At 38.2% G+C, this 18,878-nt stretch overlaps 1 protein-coding gene across 10 annotated transcripts in view; it reads right to left on the bottom strand.

Annotated features, from left to right (window-relative positions):
- Window positions 1–18,878, bottom strand: part of DPF3 (double PHD fingers 3) — a 168,541-nt gene that overhangs the window by 28,648 nt on the left and 121,015 nt on the right. For 6 of the 10 annotated variants that reach the window (XM_064658232.1, XM_064658234.1, XM_064658233.1 and 3 more), the window contains one exon: window positions 13,298–13,426. In XM_064658232.1, coding sequence (XP_064514302.1) covers window positions 13,298–13,426 — 129 coding nt within the window. Of the gene's footprint in view, window positions 1–2,535; window positions 4,722–9,091; window positions 10,489–13,297; window positions 13,427–18,878 lie in introns of those variants that run through there. The other 4 variants (XR_010431296.1, XR_010431298.1, XR_010431297.1 and 1 more) reach the window with 2 other exon arrangements.

Raw genomic sequence — 18,878 nt, 5'->3', positions numbered from 1 at the left:
GGATGGCTCTCACCTTACGTCATTAAAATCAAAGATAGGACCTAATTGTGGCAAATGTCCAGCTTTAGTGCAGCAAACAAAATACAATCTTTATACAATAATTTCCAAGGGATAGTGGAGATTTTAGAAACATCAAGCTACAATTTGGACAAACCCAGACAAAGCTAAGGGGAGTAGTCATTGCTTTATGTAGTTGAGGTCTTACTCATCCATCTTCAACACCATGAATGGGACGGGATACCGAGAAGTCTATGTCATTGCTAATGAGCATTAAAAGCTTGGTTTCAGAGACAAAGTGTTATAGGGGCTTTTTATCATTGGCAGGCTGATGGATCTAAATACAAGCAGGGCTCACAGATCCAGGATGCAAATTTTTATCTGATTGCAGGCAAAAGTTTGGAATAAATCTTAAACTAGTGCAATATTCTAGTTCAGGTTAAAGCAAATTAGCTGATGCTGTTTTTATTCCACCCAGAGAGCTCAGGATCCCAGCCCTCAGCTTTGCCAGCCTTCATCTCAGTCTCAGCCCAGGGAAACCTTGGTTTTGGGGGCACCCATTTACTTCCACAATGCTAGCAGACATTTTTACTCGCTCCTGCTGCCATGTCTCACTCTCACTGGCAAGAGCCATTCTCTAAATGGGAAAATAAGATTTATTTATGTGAGCATAAATCTGCTCAGGGACTTAAGGAACAGCGGTATTTTTTTCTGTTCAGATAATTTCTGCAAAATTAAAATTTTGTTTAGAACATTTCTATTTCCAGGCCTATGGCTTAAAAAAAGAAAAAAAAAAGTGCATCCCTTACACTGGAGACAATGAAAATGACAACTGAGAATGGGAGATGACCTACTGAACAAGAAAAGTGTACTGATGCCTTTTTCCTTCCTTCCTTCCTTCCTTCCATGCATTCATCCATCATATATCCTCCCTCCCTTTCTCTGATTTTGGGTAGGAAAAAAAAATTACTTGCCCCCCATGAATCCTTACAGAAAAGTAGTTCTGCAGGCTTGCAGCTCAGATTGTTGTAAGAGTATTTGAGATCAAATCACAGAAAGGAAATTGGAACTTGTTAGGAGGGGCTTTAAACCCATCAATCCCATCACTTAATGTAAACTCTAAGGAGACTACCACAGCTACCTTCTCAGCATGGCTCAGAAATACAGATAGCACCCTACCCTCTTTTCAGCTGCCTCTGGGCCCCAGTGCCCAGTCACAGAACAGCTGAGGACAATACAGTAAGGAGTCCATGAACTGTTCTATTGGAACTCAAACAGGTTCCCAAGAGCCACAGTGACTGAGGACAGCAAAGGTACCTGAAACTGCCTTTTTGTTTCCTCCTTCCTCCGATGAAAAAAAAAACAAAAATTGGTATGAACCCTTTTAGATTACTTTCTTGACAAGAGTCTGCTAAGGTCAGAAGGGAGAAAGAATTTCTTGTAATTCTAGAGTGTACCTTGAGAAAAGATAATTACTGCAGTATGCATGATGCCTCTCTCCAATCAAGTAAATAAACGTACACGTAGACTAAGTATAAGTGCTAACTGGTGAAACAAGAGATTGCATATATTCATGCTTTGACATTATTAAATTGTAGAGAGTATTGGGATGGGGGTTCAAAAGCAGTTACTACAGGTCAAATAATACAAATTACTTCTGTGAATTGGCCAAAGGCCTTGCACAGGTAAAGATAAGGTCTGAAGGCAAGCAGTGAAGTTTTCAAGTCATAGTCACCTGAAGAAAGAGTGAAGAAACAAAATACTAATGGAAATTGAAATTACATGTGAAAAATAAAACTTTATAGGGAAAGGGTATAAAAGATGACCAAGGAGAGTTAATTCTCTGCTGCAAAGAAAGACACTCTATCGCACACAGATTTTAAAAATCAGGCAGGTACAACAGAGCTTCATAAAAAGTAACAGCAAAGCATATTAGGGAAGAGGTCACACACAGAGTTTCCTAAAAAGATGGCATCTACTCTGAAACAGTATTTCCTCTTTCTCTTTCCATTTTATACAACCATACCATTAATCTAATATATGCAAAGGGAAAGGAAGATTCATGTCAGCTCTGTAAAATGCAGCAAAGGGAACCGCAGTTTCCAGTTACTCTAGTGACTGGATTGGAAAGAGCATAGGTAGGGGCAGGAATCTTTAAGCAGTGTCACTAAAATCTATACAAACAGGTATCATATAATATAGACTCTACTTTTGATTTGAAATTACCTCAATGCATCTCTATTAATCTCATGAAGAAGACTATTAAAATACGAACACTTTTAGGAAGATCCTCTGTTATCACCAAATGATAGAAAAGCCTCTTAAAATGAGTCCTACACAAAAGCACTTTTTGATTTCCTGCCTACCTTCACTATAGCAAGCAACAGGACCAGTTTCTGCAGTCCAATGAATGGAGAAGAGAAAGTAAAGACAAAAATGAAGATAATTCTTGGTTAAGGTAATGGTTCATTAAAAAATACCAAAACAAAAATCTGGGGACAAAAGTAATAATTTACAAAATGGAAAAAGGAAACAAAATTAATAGAGGAGGAAGTTTTATTTTAAGCTTCAAAGAGAGTATTATAAACAATGGAGAGTTTAGAAAAGTATATGTACAAGTACTCAACAATGTCTTTTTAAAAGAAGATTATTTGTACTAAAAAAGACCTTGTGGAATTGGTTCGATAAAGTAGTATTTACAGAGGAATATACAGTAGGGACATTGGAAGCAGAACTTTTATTTTGAAGGAATATTACACAAACTGAACAGAGACCCTACAGTTTAAAAATCTTCATTACAGTTGTGCGTCTTATATTTTGAAGAAATGAAATTATTTTTTTTTTCTCTAGAGGCCGTTTACCACTGCAAGTTTAGAAACCAACAAAATGAATGAAACAAACCCATCCTGCTAAAGAGCTCAATGAGGACACAAATTTTGTCATTTAATTTAGCTGGAGCAGGATTCAGGTCTACTGGACATCTTACATGACTATTTTTGGCCCTATGAGTTAATCTGGGAAGAAACAGGAGAAGGAGAAGGGAGAAGGGTACAAAATCTTCTGTTACTGACACATGGAAACTTCTTACTGATGTGAGTTCGAGCTCTAGGTGTGCAAGAAACACGATGCAGGGTCAGCTTCACCTAGCCAGGATGAATTTTTGTAGATATAGCTTTTTTCACTCTGAAAGCCAACTTAAGCCACATAAACAAAGCTAATTTTTTTCTGTCTATACCTTGGGTGGCTATACTAATACCTTTTGGTATGGTTTGCCCTCAGTTTGCCTCTCCTCTGTAACAGGGGTGTCAGACATCTGGCACCCCTGTTACAGAGGAGAAGCTAATCTGAGAGCCAAGTCCAATACTCTTCTAGGACACAAGGCTATCCTGCATCTCTACTACACTGCATCACATGACACTAACAGTGCTGTGCTATCCTTTGTGAGCAGATTTGGCAGCCAACAAAACCCTCCAGTGCTTGTATGAAGCAGAATATCTTTTTTTTTTCACTGAGAAAATGCCTCACAACTTAGAATTTGGGGTGTGAACATCCCTCACTGCTGCCGTACAGGACAATTTAGAATTGCAGCTGTGGGAACTCACATTCTTCTCCAGCTGAGTAACCCCTGTTGCTTACTGCTGACATACGGGTGCACCTGTACACTTTTCAAAGTCCACTACCACTTAAGGAAGGGCTAAAGTAAACAAGTTTTCTACACTGGCATCATCCTTGACAGAAAGATCCATGCCAAGAGCACTTAACATTGAGATACCTCCTTTACAGACAAATCACAATGAGCTGTGGAATTACCAAAGCAAAAAATAATATCAAAATTAACAGAGTTGCTTTCATTTTTGAAACCCCTCTTTCAGCAGAAGTATTTCTCAGAGTTGCTCAAGAGCAAACCTCTTTTAACATGCAGAAGAGACACATCAATCCTGTTGGGAGAAGACAGTCCTTTGAAACAGACATAAAATCTGGTAACAAAAAAATTCAGCCACTGAGCCTGGTCTTTGCTAATCCAACAGTTTTTGTTTAGATTTGTGCCTAACACAGTACAGCAAAGTAAGTTTTAAGCATCTAACAGGATAATATTATTAAGGAGAAAGTAAACCAGAACAATCTTCACTTACCACATCCAATTTTCAAAAAACAAAGATACACAGCACATGTATGAATGGCTTCTTTAAAGCAAGAGAGCAGAGTTGACCTTTATTTTCATTATTTAAAAAAAGTTTTTTCCTCAAAGTAAATATTCAGTCTTTATTTTACAGTAAGTGCTTTTTAAAATTTCATGTCTTCACAAAATTGCATTTAAAATTTGAAGTAAAATGTATTTCAAACAAAAATACTGTGCAACTTTAGCACTTCTTTTCTTTCTTAAATATCGAAATAAATAAAATAGTTGTCTTTTTCAGTTTGTTTGTTTTTCAGTCAGTTCTACTGTAGATCAATTCCAGTTTGACCTGGGTTTATACACACACTTAAAAGAAAGTGAAATCAAGACTTCAAAAAACTTCTCTGTATTGCACCAGCTTAGGGCATCCCCAGGACTTCTCTCAACAGTTGGCAGCCAACTTCCCACAGTCCAGGCTCCTGTGCCAGATGGAACACGGGTACAGAAGAGTTAGGGCAAGAAAAGAAGTATCAAAGCATCCTGGCTTCTCTTGGTCTTCTGAAATGTCTTGCTTGAAGGATGCTGGAGTCCATGAGGGCAGGGCTGACTGCAGAGGGAAAGGCAATACAAAGTAAAACTAAACAAACTCAAACAGACAACAAAAGCAAGTTTTCAGAGAAAAAACAGAAGCAGCACAAACCAAAATTCCAACACTGATTACCTTCTAGTTCTTTGAAAATGTAACTCAACAGACTCAGTTTAAAATGATCATGGAAGCCATAAATTAATACAAACAAACAAATCAGATATGAAAGAGCATATCCAAGAGAAAGGCACTGAACCAGTCAATCTTTCTTATTGTGAACAACATTAAATGACCTTCATCATTCAGCTTAGGTAACTGTCTTTTCATTGACGGTAAGACCTTTGCTTATGAAATCCTGCTCTGATTACCTTGCTATATTATGAATTATTTGTAGGGAGCCACAAGCGTATGCAGCATGGCACAAAAGACATTTTCAGAAGTCTGAACAATACTCATGGGGTGGCAGCAATGTGATAACTCCTGGAAAGAATGAAAGATTGCATTTTGCATTGCATTTATTCCATGAATTGACTAAGTTACATGCTGCTAAGCTCCTGAACAAGATTAGATAGCAAATAAAATAATCTCTTTATTTCCACAAAATGCAAGTGCCTCCCCCCATGTCTTCCCCACATCTTTCATATCAGTTCTGGACTATACAAAGGTCCAAAATCTTAGAAGCTGCCAATGACCAAAAGAATAAGTCAAAGATATGAACTGGCAGCATCAGCTTAAGAGGGCTATCAGAACTTGAAATCCCAACAGCTGGGGTTTTTTTCTAGATGTTATTACAACTTGTCTTCTCTGAAATTGGAAACTTAGCACTCATGGAAATACAAACAGGGACATGAAAATAGTTCTGACCCAATTTCAGTATTCTATGGTATTTATATAGGTTGGGGTTTTTTTCAACACTGGTAGATATCTGGCAAAGAGAACAAAGATTGGTAGGGTTTATTGTAATGGCTCAGTCAGCAAAAATTCAGGCTGGCTACATTCCTGCACTGTGAAGGTTTGTCAAAACAATCCCATGCCAGCATGAACACATGTATGTGCCTCATACTTTACATATACTTATAGCTACAAATTTCATGTAAATAAGAAAAAAAACAAAAAACAGAGAATATGAAATGGGTGTTTATTGGAAACATCTACATATGTTGCAGCACAAAAGACACTGGGCAGTTTTGGAGCTTTTATAGTAAGATGACTCCCAGTGGGGTCAATTCAATGTTTGCTTGAGGAATTGATTTAGTAAAACTGAATGCCATGAATGCCTCTGCCATGGGGCAGAGGAAAATTGCACAAGGAGCCAGGCTTTGAAAGCCCCATAGTTTTATGGAGCTTTTATGGAGTTTGAACTATAATTTCAGGGCCCATCTCAAAATATCATTGTAAGAACTAACCAAAAAAAGGCAAAGTGGGCAGGAGAGAACGTCACAGCCCAGATTCAGTGACTCTTTGGGTGCATTTCTCATTTGCTCCATGCATCAGTAGGCAGCAAACTGAGTCTCTGTCTTCAATCAAGAGCCTAAGCTGAGGTCTGTAAAATGGCAAACTAGAACTCAAAATGAATAACTAGTGTAAAATCTCAAAGGCAAAACAATGTGGGGAAGGGATTCTAGTAACACATTCTGCTGAAACAAATGGCCATCTCAGAGCTTGTCTACACCATACTAGCAAGAGTATTAACAGGAAGGTTTCATTCAATAAAAGCAATAGCTAAGAAAGCCCAGTGGTAATGCTTCTGAAGTCAATGGCAAAGTTCTCTCTGGCCCTTGTTTCAGCAGCCTATGCTCATCATTTATGACCTTACCACATACATACGATGTTATTCCCGGCACCATTACATATTAAAGAAATAAATACCCAGCCCACAAAACTGTGGGGTGCCTGGGCAAAGGGAAGAGACGCAAATTGAAGCAAATCAGATTTCAGTTCCATTCCTGTTCTGCCACATTCCTCACTTTTACTTTTTAACTTCAATGCCAGAAACCTGTATTTTCTTAAAAATTTCCTAATACATGTTATTATACTTAAAATTTTATACTATTTTTGTGAAAGAGCTGAGGTCCGTCCCTGCCAAAATTTCAACTAATTAAGTGCTACAAAAGGGAGTAGGCTGAGGATCAGTGCACAATATACATAGCCTTTCTTCTCCCCTATCAGCTGCTCAAGCAGCACGTCACTTCCTTTCTTCTCCTGTTCCCATCTGTGAATCAGAGTTAGCAGAGGACAACTCAGAAAACTATGTGTGTTTTCTAAGATCCTTTAGTATGGAGCAGTAGAAAGGTACCTGAGGAGATGGTTTATATGATTAAACACAGAAAAGTCTGAATTTAGGGCCTGAAATAAAACACCCTTTATTCACCTTTCACATCGAGGTTGTCTTATTTTGGTACATGGTTTGCGTGGGAGCAGGTGTTTCAGGACATTCTTTAGAAGGTCTTGTGCTAACCTTCCTGTAATAAGAAGGATATCTTTGGAGGAGAACTGAAATAGCCAGGGTTGTGATTAATTGAAGGGCTGCAACTTCGAAGATTTTATGAAGAACAGCTGGTCTCATTGAACTGCTGAAATCACTGGGGAATACAGAGCATCACATTCCTTTCTGATTTCAAAGATGACTATTTTTTAGGTACAATCCAGAATTCACATTGAAAATTCTTTTTATGCCTTGCTAGATTGGTTTGGGACCTATGTGTCCTTTAAGATACAATTGACACTGTGCAGTTCCCTAATCAGTGAACTGGCTATGGTAGTGTCAGGGTCCTCTTTCGCAGGTTTTTTTGTTTGGTTTTTCATTTTTTTTTAAATTGCACTTACAAAACATCCTTCTGTATATTTTCTGCCTCATTAACACTGTCATCTTCGCCTTGTCCATCTCAGAGGGTCTTGTGTAGTAGCCCCTTTGCTTTGCTTTCATCTTCAGCTTAGGAGCTACCAACCTCCTTTCCCTGTTCCCAGCCTTCACTCCTGTGCTACATGTCCTGAGAATATTTCAATTCCATATCAACACCCCATTCAATGTTCACTGTTAACACTACTTTACAACCCAGTTTAAACAAGTACTCTTTTAGCTTCCAACTCTCCATCTTCATTTCCTCTCTATGATCAATGTCTTCCTATGGTCCATACCATACTGCTCAGCCTGCTGGACTAAACTTGTGTTGGCTATCTCAGTCTAATAAGACACCTTGAGGAATCCAGGAACTACTTTCTCTCTATAACAATTAATTAATTTTATCTTCCTTCCTGTCTCAGGACTATACTGAACTAGTGACCATCCATATACACATTAATGACATAAATAATGGCAATGGATATTTTTTTATGCTATCTGCAATAAATGTCAGCTGGAAATTTTTATGCACTCTGTGAGCTGTTGTGGTTTCTTTCTGAGGGTACTGTGCTACTCAGTTGTCATGAAGATGTGTGGTTTGGTTGCAAAAGGATTAAGACTGTGTGCATTGTTACAGTAACTGCATTTATGAAAATAAATCAAGACTTAATGAATTATGGGCATCTGATTATTGTTTGTATTCCAAAAGAGCCTAGAATGTGTTAGGCATGGTTCACAAAAGACAATGGTAAGGATTCCATTTGGAAAATATTCTATTTAGGGTATGCCTATTTTGCAGTGGATGCAGTGACTGGAGTTCTTCAGAAAGATGTACTTGGGTAGGTTTCAGCTACCTAGTTCAGGTGCTCCAAGGACTGTCAGCATATCAGCGCAGAGCTCAGCATGGGCTGCCACAGCATGGAAGAAGCTGGGTAAATATAGGGCTTAGTAAGTGCTGAGCTGTGTAGTGCCATCCTGCACCACAGGCCAGGTGCAGCTGGCTGGTTCCAGGTGTGTCAGGCCTACACCCCTCAGGCAGTGAAAGGCAGACAAATGAAAATAGAGTTCTTTTTCAAGTCAAGATAATAATTCAAGTCTTCATTACTTCTGTAAGCTTTTCCCTGTCAAAGCTTACTCTGACTGTATTTTGAGGAACACTGGGTAACACTTAAACTTTTCTTAACCTTCTAATTTGTATGACACGACTTCTGCATGGATAGAAGAAGTAGATGTAAGACAGATGCAAGAAATCCTGTTGTTTGTTTACTGTGGATTTAGAGCATTTCTAGGTGCTTGCTCCTTTTCTATTTTCCCTGCTGTTCACATGAGCATGTCAAAAAGTAGCAAGCAAAAGAAAAAAAAAATTTAAAGGGAGAGAATATGATACTAATGCCACAAATGTAAGTGCAGGGATTGAAGGGCAGGAGTATCAGAAAAAATAAATTTGAACTTCATTTTTTAAAATCTGTAACATTTCAGGTTTTTCTGTTGAAAATCCAGGGCACAGAGATTTCACAATTGAGTGAAAGACATTTCAGTTCAGACATACCTTTCAAATCCTGCTGCATGTTTCCTCCTTTCTGGGAAAGTCGCTGGGAAGGGAGTCACTCTCTTCTCCATTGCCCTTGGAACTTTATTTAGTATTGCTTTGGTTTTTTTCAAAAGAAGCTATTAAAAAGCAAATAAAGTCTCTCACGAGACACTACAGAGAGAAAAAACAGGGCGACACAGGAAAAAATGCTGTCAATTGAAATTTAAAAATGGAAAGAAAAGTATAGGTGAGGTATTTTTCCATATAATTTCTTCCATGATTCTGCTCCTCCATGTTTTGTCTGTGACGCCTATGACTTGCCACTTGTATTCCATCCCTATGCTTGGAAATTGCTGTCCATGAAGTGAAAAGTGAAGAAAACAAAAAAAAAAGAAGTAGAACGGCGTGAGGAAGACATGAAGGGGTGCAGGGAGGAAGAGATATATTGAGTGTAAAGGTGTCCAAAGGAGATGGAAATGTGTTCCCCAAGGCCATAGTCTTCAGTGGTGCTGTTGTATTTTCTGGCTGTTAGCAGAGCAGGTGTACAAGAAGAGCCAAACTCCATGTGCTACAGTAAGTGCAAAATCTCGAAACACAGAAGCCATCATATCAAGGGTTTCCTTGTCCCCTGATAGAGTCCGCCCACAGTGGTTCTCTAGAAACAGTTCTGTTATCAAGTAGACATCCATTGCTTTTTTGTTTCTTTTTCTATTTTTATTTAAAAAGTAGTTTTCTAATAATATATAGAATATATAAATAATAATAATAATTAAAAAAACCTATTTGGGTTTGCTTTCTGTTATCCAACCCATCTGTATTTTTTGTGGTTTGCCGATATATATATTAAAAGACAAGAAAATCAACTCTGCTCACTATTAAAAAAAATATTAAATCCACTTTTTATGTTTCCAAAGAGAAAGAGAAGGAGGGGAGGTGGGATAAAATCAAATTAAAATGAAAAAAAAATAAAAACAAAACCCTCAAAAAAACAGGAAAATCAAAACCTTCTGTCTCTTCAAAGTAGTTGTCAAGAGCTCTAAAAGCTTGTGCTTTCAGTGTACACCCCACAGGAAAAACAACAAAAATAACAAAAATAACAACAACAACAATAACAAAAAAACCCAAGGACCTAAAATTAAAAAAAGAAAAAGGTAATAATAATCTTAGTAGTAAAAAGGACAGCAAATCGTTCAGAGTTTCTGTGTCTTTTTAGTTATTTTAGCAGCCGCCCTTTTTGTCTGCAGAGGGAGAGCTGCCACCACAGCCACCTCCTCGGCTCGAGAGAGGCTCTTCTGCATCGTCCTCGTCAAAGCCATGAAAGGTCGAGGTGTCGCTTTCTGACGTGGAACCGAACAAGTCCTCCGTAGTGCATGCTGGCGCTGCTTCATCCCTCCTGCCTTCTCTTCCCAAATGAGCTGACATGTATGATGAATATATCAGCACATGGGTTAAGCAACAGGCATTATCATCATAATTTTTTTAATTATCATTTAATTATCATTAAAAAATTCAGACTATCGAGCTCATAGGTGTGTGCTTGTATGTGCCCGCACACCTCAACAACATAGCATAGGAAGAACTGCAGTAAGAGAAATAACAAAGGATCAGTTTCTCCTTCAAAGAAAAGACATCTACAAACACTACAGGTGCCCATAGCTACAGCAGCGAAAGGGTTAATCATGTTTTCCTCTCTTCAAAAGACAGTAAAATATTTCGTCATGATTACTGAGATCAATTTTTAAATATTTTTAGACCATATAAGTAATTAAACACTGTTAGCTATAAGCACGATGACTTCAGACTGGCATCAACTGTCACAAATTTACTGCTATAGAAACGTAAACCTCATCAGTCTCAGGACTATTTTTTGTCCCCATGCTTCACCTGAGCCTAAAGAACCTCTTCAGTAGACAAAACGAAACACATTTTGAAGACTAAGTGAAATTAGCTTAAACCAATACTGTTATGCAAATTCCATGGCATGTCCTTCAAAAATAAAAAAACCTCCAAAACTAATATATACAGTTCAACAACTAAAACAACTGAGATGAAGAATGACCCATCTTGGGGAACACTGAAAAGTTCAAATGTGTGTGAGTCAATCCAACTTTCAGTATGGAGCAGGAAATTCTCCACACAGGACATCAATAATTGCAACAACAACAACAACAACAAGACTCTTAAAAAGAGAAGTCAAATACTGAAATCTGCAAAACTGAGATTTATTTTCTCTCTCAATCAAACTTGTTATGTGATTAATAGTACAGCCTTCAAATTCCCTCTTCAAGAAAGACTGGCCCAGCAAAATTCAAGTGTGAGATTTTAGGGAACAGCTATTTTCTTATTCAGAAACAGTGAATGGTATTAAGCAACCATTTGGTCCCTGCTCCAGCTACAAGGAATCAGCCATATAAGAAGTACACTGCATTGCTTGAGACACAAAGAATTAAATACTGTTCACAAAAAAAAAGACAATGGATATAGCAAAATAACTGGTAGATGAACCACCTTGTAGATATGTGATTTTACTGACTTTGTGAACAGAAAAAACAATATAATTTTCATGAGCTCTCTTTCATGAATTTTCTCCATTATCAAGAAAGATGGGAGCCACCAAAAAGGTTTCATTGTTTTAGTTTAGAGATTAGTGTGTGGTTGTACCTTAATCACTTTCATCACACATCAGTCACAGCATTGCAGACCCCTATGAATGACTCAAGTGGGTCAGAATTTGTACAAGGATAATGTTTAAGGGAACTGACTTTGCACAATTTAGGTTATGTGCTGATCTACTTGTTCTATCACACTAAGAAATCAAGTCAATTAATGTATTTGTGTTACATTCTGATATAATCACTATAGCAATGTTTAAAAAGAAAAAAAATATAGATCTATCTCACTGTGCCATATCAGGACAATGCTGAAATTAGTTATATTGTAATATAACAATCAAGGAGAAGAGCAATGATCTTCCAAGATGGCACCACAGCCCTCGCGAACTTCCCCTTTCTATTATTACGAAGCAATCACATACACACTAAAAGGTCCGTGTCCCTGACAGCACAGCATTTGTAAGGATGCCCCTGAAGAAAACCAAAGGGGTTGCCATTGATCCTCTGGTGACCAGTCAGTATCATTTCAGAATATCCTCAGAGGTCACAACAACTGCAGAAGGCAATTTGTCATTGAGAGTTTAGTCCTTCTCCCATTGAATGTAGTAATAGACTTTCTATGAATTTCAGCAGGAGCATAAAAAGGCCATTTCCTTGGCATGAAAACATTGCACATCGCATTTCAGCCACAAAGCAACAGACATCTTTCAATGACTACAGTACAGAAGGAGCAGCAGCCATACTGAATTTCAAGGCCTCTTTGGTTTTCAGATTTCCGTATGATTGTCTTATCACCACTAGTATCACCACTGTACAAAAATACCACAACTGAAAACTTGGACCAAAGCTGAAATATGCAGTTGTTAAAAGTCTTGTATTCCCTCTACCATTGCCACCACCTCCTACATGAGCTATAAATAACTGTTCAACTGGTATAAAATTTCCCAAAAAAGACAAAGAGGAAAAAAAAGAAAGAAAAGAAGGAAGAAAACAACAACCCAGAAATAAAGAACAACTCAGAATGGGAAAGACACAATTGCCTACATTTAAAAAGAGAGAAGGGAAGAAAAGGGAAAAATAAAAACCTCTTTAAACAAAACTAATGATAGTCATCTTGTAAGAGGATAATTCTTGACAGCTACCCCCACCCCTACCCTATAATTTCCTCCCTCTTTCTTTTTTGGATGAAGAAATGCATGAAATGTGTAATCAATGGAAATGCTTGTCATGCAACTTTCATAAACCTTGTAAGTAATTCATAGTTGTAATTGTAACATTTGAAGACAGAAACCATTCTTTAACATTGTCATAGGATTTTCTCCTTCCGTGTGAAGAACAACTAATACATGTACCAATGTTCCCAAAAGCCAATAAATACATTGAAACTTTATTATTTCATAAGACCCCATTAGCTTAAAAATGTGAATCCAACAATAGGTTTTATGACAGAAAATTTCCCAGTCATCCTTTCCCACAAACACAGAGAAGAGGTAAGATTTCATTTTCTAACCCTTTCCAAATGTGCTGCCTTTCTTCCAAATCTTCAGAAGGTGCAAAAACCAAATCACACAAATGCCTTTGTACAAGAAAGATACAAGAAGGAGTCACTTACCAGAGCGCCCACAGTCTGAGCACGATACAAGTTCCTCAGGCCGACCACTTTTTTTGTTCATATTGGAGCCTCCGAGGCAGAAGTCACAGTAGTTATTGGGAATGATGACCCCATCTGGTCCTTTCTGGGCTGCAGTCGGGTTAGAAATCAGATTTACTCAAAGAGCACTCATTTGGACATTTCCCCCTTTTACTTGATATGATGTTAGCTCAGTGAGTTTGCAGGCCACTGTCTTCCCAAAACATTGTCAATCAGAACAAAAAATGAACTGCATAAACCACCTCCATTTTAAGTACACCTGCTATTGTATCTCTTTTTGCCTGAAATGCCCTTCACCACTTCCTTTATAATCCCAGCCAGGCTGCTCTCTCACAAGGATGTGCTTCCAGATATGTCTTTACAGTTCAGGGACCCTGTAACACGTACAGGCATAGAGACAACTTCTAATGCAGAATCAGACCTATGCTGTCAGTAAGCCAAGCCTGGTTTTCAGGCAGCACTCATTATTGTAAACCCACAAAATACAAATTCAGAACGGAAAAATACAATCTCCAAAACTCAAAAAACAACAGCAGGGAGATTGCGGGGACAGGAACCCTTACTGGTTTTATTTCAAGCAGGTTTTTAGGGAACTACATCTCTACATGGCAAGGTGTCCTTAGTCAAAAAGTTGGCCGAAATGCTCATGAATATTCACAGCAAAGCCATTTGGGGTGTTTTGCCAAAGGCTTAAACCACCTGCAGCAGTCATGCCCCCTGGGATTAGCAGGGAGGGAAGCAGATCCAGCACTACCCCAGCACCCAGCACAGGTGCAGAGTCAGCCTGGGGCAGACATCCCAGCCAACAGAGTTAAAAACTTTCAGTCAAGAAAAAAAAGGAGGGAGGTTATATATTCTTATTTTTCAGGTAGGAATAGTTGGAAAGGAGCAAACACACATTGGTCTTAAGTAGAGGAGGGGACAGATCCCCTAGGAAAGAGAAAAGGGCAGAGGTCTTTTGCATTCCTCTGCAGAACAGAAATGTGCTTTTTTTCTTGCTCACAACTGCCATTTTTCTCCTCTGCTCTCCAGAGAGGGAAAACTTCTTGTTCCTGTACAGTCTAACTAGGAACTGGGGAAGGGACAAGGGAGTGGAGGGAATGATTGGTCTTTGCCTTTGTTTCTTCTCTTTGAACTTAAAAAATCCAGTAGAATACCTAGCCTAAGCCTACCCCATGAAGATTTCTACAAACTAAAAAATTAAGAACTTTAAACTGTATCATCTATATTTAATTATCTTTTTAATGCATATTTTATAACTTGAAGATTTTTAACAGATGTTTTGACAGCCTTTATTAATGGTCTTTTTGTCCACATTCAAATTTCCCCCAAAGAACAATGACATTCTAAAGGGCTTCTGGTAACAGTCCAAGACATACACTTAAAATTAAAATTTCCTCCAAGTTCAATCTGTTTTTCTGGTTTGGTGCATCTATTTATTAATTTATTTCCAGCTGTTGATTAGCTGAACTTTTTGGAGTTCGGTAACTGAAAGATTGCAGGAAAGGTGGAAATAAGAAGAAAATTAAAACTCATAAGGCTGCAAATACAGCAATATCTTCCTGCATGGTCACTGAGTCCCTGAAAGTATTTACTAAACAATGGATTTTGCTCTGAAATGGTCCTAGTTAACAGATCCATAGCTCTCTCAAAAACAGAGAGAAGCTTGCAGTGTTGGATTAGTATTTTGCCTGTTCACAGAGAGGCATTTAGTATGTACATGCAAGATAAGCAAAAAAAGAACAGAAACCAGGTGGAAGCCCAGTCACCAGCTCATTTTAAGAGCTGCAACAAAATGATCATAAAGTTGCTGCTTGTACATATCTTGTATATAAAAAGCAGATCTCCCTAGCATTTCTTTTTCCCACTGCAGCCACATTTCGAAAAAGTTAAGTAATTACATCTTTATATTATTCTGCATCTACAGACAGGCCATGTGCAATGCAAACTCAGCAAGCTCAGCATTCACTGACTTTTTTGGGTTATTGTTCCTTATTACATTACTTCACCTTTCATCCAAGTGTCTTAAAGCCCCTTACAGATACTAAGATCTTGTTATTAACCTTCGGTGAGGTCAAAAGCCTCTTTTGCCATTGACTCTAACCAAAGTGTTCTGGACTCTAATTAAGTCTTGTGGTGAGGTCACATTGCATTTTAAAGATGAAAGACTTGGAGGTAGAGTGGTGAACTGGCTTACTCACAAACACACAACAATTCTGTGGTGAGGCCACAAATAAAAACAAGCATTTGGGGTGACAGCCAGCAGACTTAGGAAAGAGCTCCACTTCTGCCACTGCTCATAATGGTATAATTGACTTAGCACTCTGCATATACTGACTTAATTTTTTTCAGCGTGGATTATGACCCTAAGATCCACTGACTATCAAACTGGAAATGGAAAGGGGGACTTTGTGAAAATACAAACACTCATTAATTTGTCTGTGGTGTGTGGGAGAGGTGAAGGGTATTTGCTGACTATGGTGAAGCTGAAGGGATTCTCCGAGGCTGTTGGCAAGGGAATAAGCTTTTCTTTTCTTTTCTTTTCTTTTCTTTTCTTTTCTTTTCTTTTCTTTTCTTTTCTTTTCTTTTCTTTTCTTTTCTTTTCTTTTCTTTTCTTTTCTTTTCTTTTCTTTTCTTTTCTTTTCTTTTCTTTTCTTTTCTTTTCTTTTCTTTTCTCTTTTCTTTTCTCTTTTCTTTTCTTTTCTTTTCTTTTCTTTTCTTTTCTTTTCTTTTCTTTTCTTTTCTTTTCTTTTCTTTTCTTTTCTTTTCTTTTCTTTTCTTTTCTTTTCTTTTCTTTTCTTTTCTTTTCTTTTCTTTTCTTTTCTTTTCTTTTCTTTTCTTTTCTTTTCTTTTTTTTCTTTTCTCTTCTCTTTGCTTCTTTCCATTCTTTTCTTCCAATTTAATTACATTTTAATGTGAGTGCCTATGTGGTTACTTATTGCTCATCACTTACAAATATGGACCTGGCCTACACAGATAGAGTGTGATAGAGATACCAGACATGAAAAGTAATACACAGATGAGAAATCCCTGAAGTTACATCAATGATATCTTAAATTATGTATCTCTGGAGCCAAATAAGCCAAGCAATGCTATTTTCTTCAATGTTTTTTTGTTCTAACAGGTGTAAAAACTAGAATCAAATGTGACATAAGCTTATTTTGTTGATCAGTACCATACAGTGAACTAAGCCATAGGCTAAATCAGAGAAGGTTTGAGAATAAAGAGATTTTCAGATGATAGTAAGCAGAGTTCCTACGTTCAAAGGATTTTTTTATGTCCTTGGAGTTTCTAGTTCTATTTTACTCTTGTTCACAAATGATGAAGGAAACAAAGCAAAGATGGCAGGATTTAACGTGCAGTAGTCATGAAAAGGGTATGATTCACAGAAAGCCAACGCTAATCCCACCGCTTAATCAATAAAATTACTTACAAAACTAACTATGGGAATGAATCCACAAGTGAAAGCAACTGAATTTCTAGAGATGTTGCTGCTTTTCATCTGAGACACTTTTTGCACAAGTTAATCACCAAGTAGAAGGTGTTAGCATAAGCCAGACAAATAGCTCAGCTAGCAAGAAGTAACTCTTTAGCAGTGAGCTGAATCATTTTGATCAGATGACTGCCACTAGGGATTCTGTCAAAAGAAATGTTCAGCCAGAATCAGAAACTGTTTTAAAGCAAAGGCTTGAAAACCAACCATGGTCTTGTCCTAACTTACTCAAAACTCCTCTTTTACATTGCAAACTGCAACAACAGATCAAAAGCTGTGAGGAACTTTGAGGCGTACTGCCTGAGCTAAGGTGTGCTCATAGGGCATGTATTTAAATCAGTGCCTCTTGCTATTTCAACTCAGTGTCGCTTCTGTTTCATCAAAGGCCTTGTCTTCATCTACATCTGTCCCAAAATAAATACAGTATACAATTTTTTTAAAATACTTTAAAACGTTTAAAAATTAATTAAGGAGAGACATGGAAAGATCTGCACAGTTCAAATAATAGTTTCTTTGAACCTGAGAGGTGACTCATGGGAAGACAGGATGCAGGCTGAGAATAAAGTCAATATTTCCAAATAAATTTGGTATGCATTTATTCTGAAATATTTTTTTTCTTCCTAGCCTAATCAAGTTCATTTTAAACTATAACAAGTTAAGCAGCATAAAGAACTACTTAAAATATGGTACCATCATTCACAGGAGTCTTTTTGCAAAGTAAGTTCTGTAAATTAAATAAAGTCTGTAGTATATCACACAGTAACTTTGTTCTGTAGACAAAACTTGAAAAACTAAACAAATCAACTGAGTTTATATATATAAAATAACTTCTGTGCCTTCTTGATTTTGAAAGCAGGGGCTTTACACAGAGTTCTAGCTTCCCTTTATCCCTCCCAAGTAATCAAAAAACCTGTAAGTTATGTTCCTCATGGTTTCAGTTTAATAATCAAACCAAATCACAGTCACATATATTTCTTCAGCCTGTAGGTAATAGAACATAATGCTTAACCATAATTTAAGCAGTGCATCTAGGTTTGGCAGCATATTATCCCTATTTTTTATCATATCCACATTACTGGGAAGGCAGCAGAGAGCGTGTGGAGTGCATGCCTTGCTGTTAGGGTGGGGGGCTGTGCATCATTTATTTAAATGACTACAGTGAATTAGCTACAGTCAGACATGTATGCACTTCCAAAGGGATTTTTTCTAGCACGTTTTGTCCAGCTCTTACCTGCTGCTTCTGAGTTTCATCCAAAACCAATAAAGTCCACTGTAGGTTTTCAATTCAATTCAAAAGGCTTCAAATCAGGCCATTTACTCTGTTAGCAAAAAGGATCTTTAGACAACAATTGAGACCACGGGACCCAGCGTGTAGGCATGAATCAAGTCAATGCACTTCACCGTGGAGGAAAAGGGGTGGATTTGCTTTTTTTGTTGGTGTTTTTATTTTGTTCAATTTACAAGACTCTTTATCTGAGATAGTGCCAGTTTTCCTTTCCAGCTCTTCCCTTTTTCTTCCTGTAAAAGGGCATGTCCAATGTTGGCTGCCTGAGCAGCAGAATGCTAGCCAAGAGCCTGCGCCCCTGCGCCTGCAGTCATCAAGCCCCTTGGAGGCCTTGGTGACATATAATCCCAACCTATGGCTCCATGTGCCTCTCCTTGCCACCCCCCATCACTGCCAGCGCTCCTCCCTGGCAGGCCTGGCCTGTCTCCATGGTGACCAGTGGGCTCGGCTGGCTGTCGCTGGCCTTGCCACCTGCTATTGCCTTGTCTCTCAAGTGTAAGGAATAGCAGCGCAGCCCCTCCATTTGCTGCTCAGAATGCCTCAGTGGAGAGGCAGGCTGACACGAGAAATTACATAGTGATAATTATATTAAAAAATGGCTTTATGAGAAGGCAAAAGAAAAGCAGCACTTGGACTGTGGCTTTCCTTGATGGAAGAGAAGGGAGGTGGCTGGTTAGGAGTGCATCCCCTTCTGCCCCCCTCACTGCTGGGGTGCAGTGAGCAATGGTGGGGGAACAGAGGTGGACTGGGAGCTGCTTCTGTGC

The sequence above is a fragment of the Pseudopipra pipra genome, chromosome 6 (genome assembly GCF_036250125.1).
Source record: "Pseudopipra pipra isolate bDixPip1 chromosome 6, bDixPip1.hap1, whole genome shotgun sequence".
NCBI classification, from domain to species: Eukaryota; Metazoa; Chordata; class Aves; order Passeriformes; family Pipridae; genus Pseudopipra; species Pseudopipra pipra.
The sequence above is the reverse complement of the archived record's forward strand: the minus strand, read 5'-3'. Positions and strand labels throughout refer to the sequence as shown.